The following is a 5,000-nucleotide window of genomic DNA, read 5'->3' on the forward strand; positions in this document are numbered from 1 at the left end:
ACGATTGTCCTTAAGTAGGGTATGACATACAAATCCGACGATAGGATAGGGCATTTGAACACCATTTTGGCCCGATGGGACTAACCTGCGATCAGGCCCATTTTTAGCTTCGCCCATATGTTCTCTTACGTCGTCGCTCGCTAAAATTGCGCCTGACCAAAAGTCTCTCAAGAATTCCGGATGGTCGGCCAAATTTTGGCCGACCAAACTCGTGATCTGATTGGCTGTTGAAACGCCGGAAGTCTAAATGCCATCGTGATTGCGCGGAGCCCTCGCGAAGTCCTCGAGACTACTCTTCCATATTAAGTGTACGAAAAAATCTGCTCCCTTTTGTTCTTACAATGCCGTGGACGGTTCAACTTGATTTTATTTTTATAAATGGAGATATGCCATCTGAAACATCTCATAACTTGTCCAGAATCGGGTTTGAATCTCTGGAACGAGTGAAATTAACGATTCCGTTGTCGAGCTCTGTGGCCATCGGGTTGAAAGTACTTTGGCACAAACTTCCCTGATGTTTTGAAAGCTAAATAGCTGCTTCTTTCAAATGGCAATGAAAGCCGATGCATATTGGTTTCCTGGATGAGACAGGGGACATATATATCAACAGGAGGAGATGCTGATAAAATCGCAAGTTACACGAATGCATGTTTTGAATATCTGTGTATCAAACGACTTTATTTATTTACTGTACATGACACGGTTTGTTTGCACACTTCATAATATTTCCAGTTGATTTAACTTAAAACTCGCACTTCAGAAACTAAAATGGCATGTTTCCAGAGAGTTCAATTGTACAACAATAAAAGAAACTTTGCGAGTCCATCTTACTGTTCGTACTCCATCAAAAAATTAACAGCCAAACTTATCATGATTTTACTGCGCGCAATTCTAGAAATACACAGCAACTGAAGATATTACCCGAAAAAATCACCAAAGAAACCTTCATGGGCGAACACGTTAAAGGAATGATGTGTTTCCAAACCGTCCAACGACAAAATGCTAGGTTATCTCAATTACAAATTAAGATGTCAAGCTTAAAAGATTGCATATTCAGCGGCCTTTGCCGCAATATAGTCGTCGAAAACATTCCCCATGCTTTAAATGTGTTTTTCTCAAATTATAGCCAACGGTAACTTTCGAATTCGTTTATAAAATTCCTCCCACGGTAATTAACTCTGGTCAAAACAAAATGGCGTAAATCTGCCGCCCACGCGTGTGTTGGTGTAATGGAAGTAAATTTGATTGGCCGTTGAAGGACATGTCAATCAATCAAAAAAAGTGGGCGGAAGGAATTTCGAAGAGGAATTTGGTCAGGCTCTATTTTTCGTTTCGCCAACTCCACGTATCACGCGACACTAAAATAGAGCCTGATCGCAGGTTACGATGGGACGGGAATTTGAACGATCCAATCTTGGGGGGTGAAGTTTCGAGTTGATTTCCTGATCTTGCCACATATATTCATTTGATAATTTTTGGCGAGTATCAGTTAAATTATTCAAAAGAAAAATGAAATGGCATACAAATTTAAAATAAACCTGGCTGAGAGGCCATACGTAAACCACAAGACACTTTTAAATGCAGTTCCACAGGAACCGATAAATTGAAAATAAGCTGGGCCAATACTAAAAGATTTCTCTTAAGAGGAATGTCTATTAAAAGGTATATCAATTTTAAAAATTATGGTTTGTCGAAAAGTTATATACCATACATGGAAATTTGAGTTATTTACTTGAATCATAAGAATTAGAAAACTTGTTGTCACTGACTAAAAAAACTTATGTAAAAAGGACGTTTCGGTCAAAATACTATGACCTTCTTCAGCATAAAATGGCTTACGAATACAAAATGAGTGCTTAAAAAGCCGTAGAAACGTCTCTTGGGTTGCCAAGGGCCTTGTAAATGTCCGGAATGTAAATGTGTTCATTAATGGAATGAGGTTCCCGAATTAAATGCCACGCTTCTAAAAATAATCTTTTTCCCCATTGGGAACAACGGTCAATGACCTTGACGTCGTCAAGGTCAAAATCGTGATTATTCTCTACGCAATGTTGGGTTAATAAAGAATTCTTATCTCCTGTAAAAATCGCTCTTTTGTGTTCTCTTGTTCTAGATCTTAAGGCCCTTGACGTTTGACCGATATAAACTTTGTCACAGTTTGTACAATTAATTTTATAGATAACTCCTGTTAAATCTTTACTACAACAACAACAACAACAACAACAACAAGTTTTTTAATTCTTTTTATCATGCCTGACTACAACTACGGTATTTTTAAATACCTGAATCATGTTGTAATGTTTTGCAGTCGCACCAGCTGATTCAGCAACATTGGAACGCGATGGACCAAGAATCAAACGGACTTGTTTCTTCTGCAAAAAGTTGTAAAATCTCTTGTTTCCAAGTCCTGTATCCCCCTAGTGAAAATCAAAAGCATTTTATAATTTAGGTATACGTATCATCTCCAATCAATCAATCAATCAATCAATCAGATCTTGTGCACTTGGAACTTTCATGTTTCCCCTTGTTCCCAGGTAACTGTAAACCCTATTTAAAGAATGATTCCTCTCCAGAGTTCTGTTTACTGGGAAGTAACAAAGAGATATATATGCAAAGTGGACTCGTGCGATTATAGAAAAGAGACCAAAGTCACGTTTTTGTGGAATATTGCATCAACTTTGCCCAGTACAGGTGTCGGTTTTTTTTTTTCGACGCAGGTTTGGTGGCAAGCTTTGATAAATATCATAGCAAACTAGGAACGGGAGGATATAACCCTAAAACGTACATCCACTCCGCACTGGGTCTGTACACCAATGCAGGAGTAAAAACCATTTTAAAACGTGCCCCTCGGCAGAAACATTCATCTAATCAAAAGCGGAAGATAACCATTTTGTTACGGTAAGAGTCATAATAAAAAAGAAAAAAAAAAACTTTATTCATTCCTGGACTGGTGGCTGCGACCATAACATATGAAGCTCAAACTTGTGATCCGTTCGAGCTACTTTGAATTAATTGGTGAATAGAGGGTACATTTTTGTCAAATGCGGAAGTCCAATCGCTATTTGTGACGTCAACTCCGCATACCACTGGGGTACTGGAGGACGATAGCCCTCCAAAATGACTTTTTTACTTAAGACCAACTTCAAATTACTCGTAAATAGAAATACGGTAGATAGTTTTTCATTGAAGGAGTGACCTCGATTCGATACCAAAACAACGAGTCATCATAACAGCTTTGCTCTTAAAGTGACTGAGTTATTCGAAAGAAATCTGAGTGAAGTTAAGCTCCCTCTGATCAACTCACTTGTGTGTCACTGCTAACCAGTTTTAAGCTGTAGGCTCCCAGAACATCATTCCGCTTGTTTATATCTTCAAATGCCATCTGGAACGCCAAAGGAATCCCGCCTCCCCACCAAGCTCTTTTGCCACTTACGGGAGCCATCGATCCGATATACAGTTGTCTTTTCTGTATCTGAGAGTCGTGTCTCGAGTTGGCAGCTGACAAGAAGACAATCCCTTGAGCCAAACATACACCAAGAATAATTGCCGTACTTTGAGGATAGCACATTTTTCAAATCACTCATGGGTATCTAAGATCGACTGATTATGATGAATTGAACCGGCAATAGGTTTCTGAAATTTAAAGTAGATCACACTTATCCGAGTGACTAGCTGGCTTATCTGGCTCATAACTTAGCGTAAGCAACTTATAATCAACTCAGTATTCCTTTTTTGGTTGTCTATTTAAGTAGAATGATACTTTCTTTGTTATTAACTTCAGTATATTAGCCCCAAGAATCGATCCTGACCACCACTTAATATTTAACAATTATTCACCGTAGTGGAGGTGAATAAATGTCTTAGTTAATATAGCGCACATTTACAAGTTGAATAATCAGCCGAGTTTATGATAAAACTTGGTCCTCGGTAAACGAACTGAAACGGGAAGCCATTTTGTTTGTGTTGCTCAGAGGGGAAAAGTATTTGTTCGGAAAAGTCTATATTCACTTATCACGGTGGTATATAGGAAATTATGATATTGCATTTTCGAGCTTACAAGACGGCAGCTGAACTTAGGCGGACAAACGATGAAAGACGCTTTTGCAGTAGCAACCGGAAATCAGCTGTGAAATACTTTATACCTATATATATATATTGATGTGATCCTTTATTAGTCACTGTACACGAGGTTTAAAACATGAGGTTTATGACAAATGCACGTGATTGCATTTGCGTTTTTATTACTGTTTTTTTCTTTAACTTATAATTTAGTACAGGATACAAACCGACACACATTATTATTACTATTATTGTTATTATTATTTTAACTTTTAAGGCCGAAGTCGAACAGCCCCCATCTCCAAAGAAACATTAAGTTATCGAAAGAAGAATTCATGGAGAAAGAAATAAAAACTTCTAAAAAACGCTAATGATACATATTTTTAAATTGTTCACGGTTTGTCAAAGTTGCCCATAGCACTGATTAAAATTCTAGCGAAATCATGGATGCATGCAGTTCGGGCAGATATGAACATAATAAGGTAGGAAAACTGCTTGTTTGGTGCACTCCAAGGAAAATGTCTAATACGCATGCGTTGGGAAGGGAAAGAACATAAGGTTACAGGAAGCTCAAGCACGCATGCACGCACGCTTACCAGGACAGTAGTCTCTATCAGACTTTAAACTAATCGTCTCTAATAGAGAAAAGATACTTAACAATATAGATGTGGTAGTGTCAAGACACGTTAAAAGAAAAAAAAAAAAAAAAAGTAGACAAGTCACTTCCGGTTTCCGTCCTTAGCTAAAATAAACGTCGGGTGCTTTTACTGCAATTTTGTTTGCAATGGTCAGCTGAACATAGTGGAAGCGCCGGATCTTGGGAGATCTTACCAGCAAATAATTGTAGATTTAAAACAAAATAATACTGCAAGGCTGGTTGTACGGCCGTATTATTTTGTTTTAAATCTGATATTAGGACGCACGTGGCTGTCAATGACTAT

General features: G+C 38.1%; 1 protein-coding gene and 1 pseudogene across 2 annotated transcripts in view; one reads left to right on the forward strand and one right to left on the reverse strand.

The window, feature by feature from the left end:
- LOC137994625 (gamma-aminobutyric acid type B receptor subunit 2-like) overlaps window positions 1-5,000 on the reverse strand; it is a 37,825-nt gene that overhangs the window by 22,671 nt on the left and 10,154 nt on the right. For both annotated transcript variants that reach the window (XM_068840230.1, XM_068840231.1), the window contains exons 2-3: window positions 3,305-3,633; window positions 2,283-2,417 (exon numbers count right to left, since the gene is read on the reverse strand). In XM_068840230.1, coding sequence (XP_068696331.1) covers window positions 2,283-2,417; window positions 3,305-3,568 — 399 coding nt within the window. In that variant the 5' untranslated portion in view covers window positions 3,569-3,633. The remainder of the gene's footprint in view (window positions 1-2,282; window positions 2,418-3,304; window positions 3,634-5,000) is intronic.
- LOC137994158 (uncharacterized) overlaps window positions 4,528-5,000 on the forward strand; it is a 2,758-nt pseudogene continuing 2,285 nt past the window's right edge.

Source organism: Montipora foliosa, chromosome 3, assembly GCF_036669935.1.
Source record: "Montipora foliosa isolate CH-2021 chromosome 3, ASM3666993v2, whole genome shotgun sequence".
Lineage (NCBI taxonomy): Eukaryota > Metazoa > Cnidaria > Anthozoa > Scleractinia > Acroporidae > Montipora > Montipora foliosa.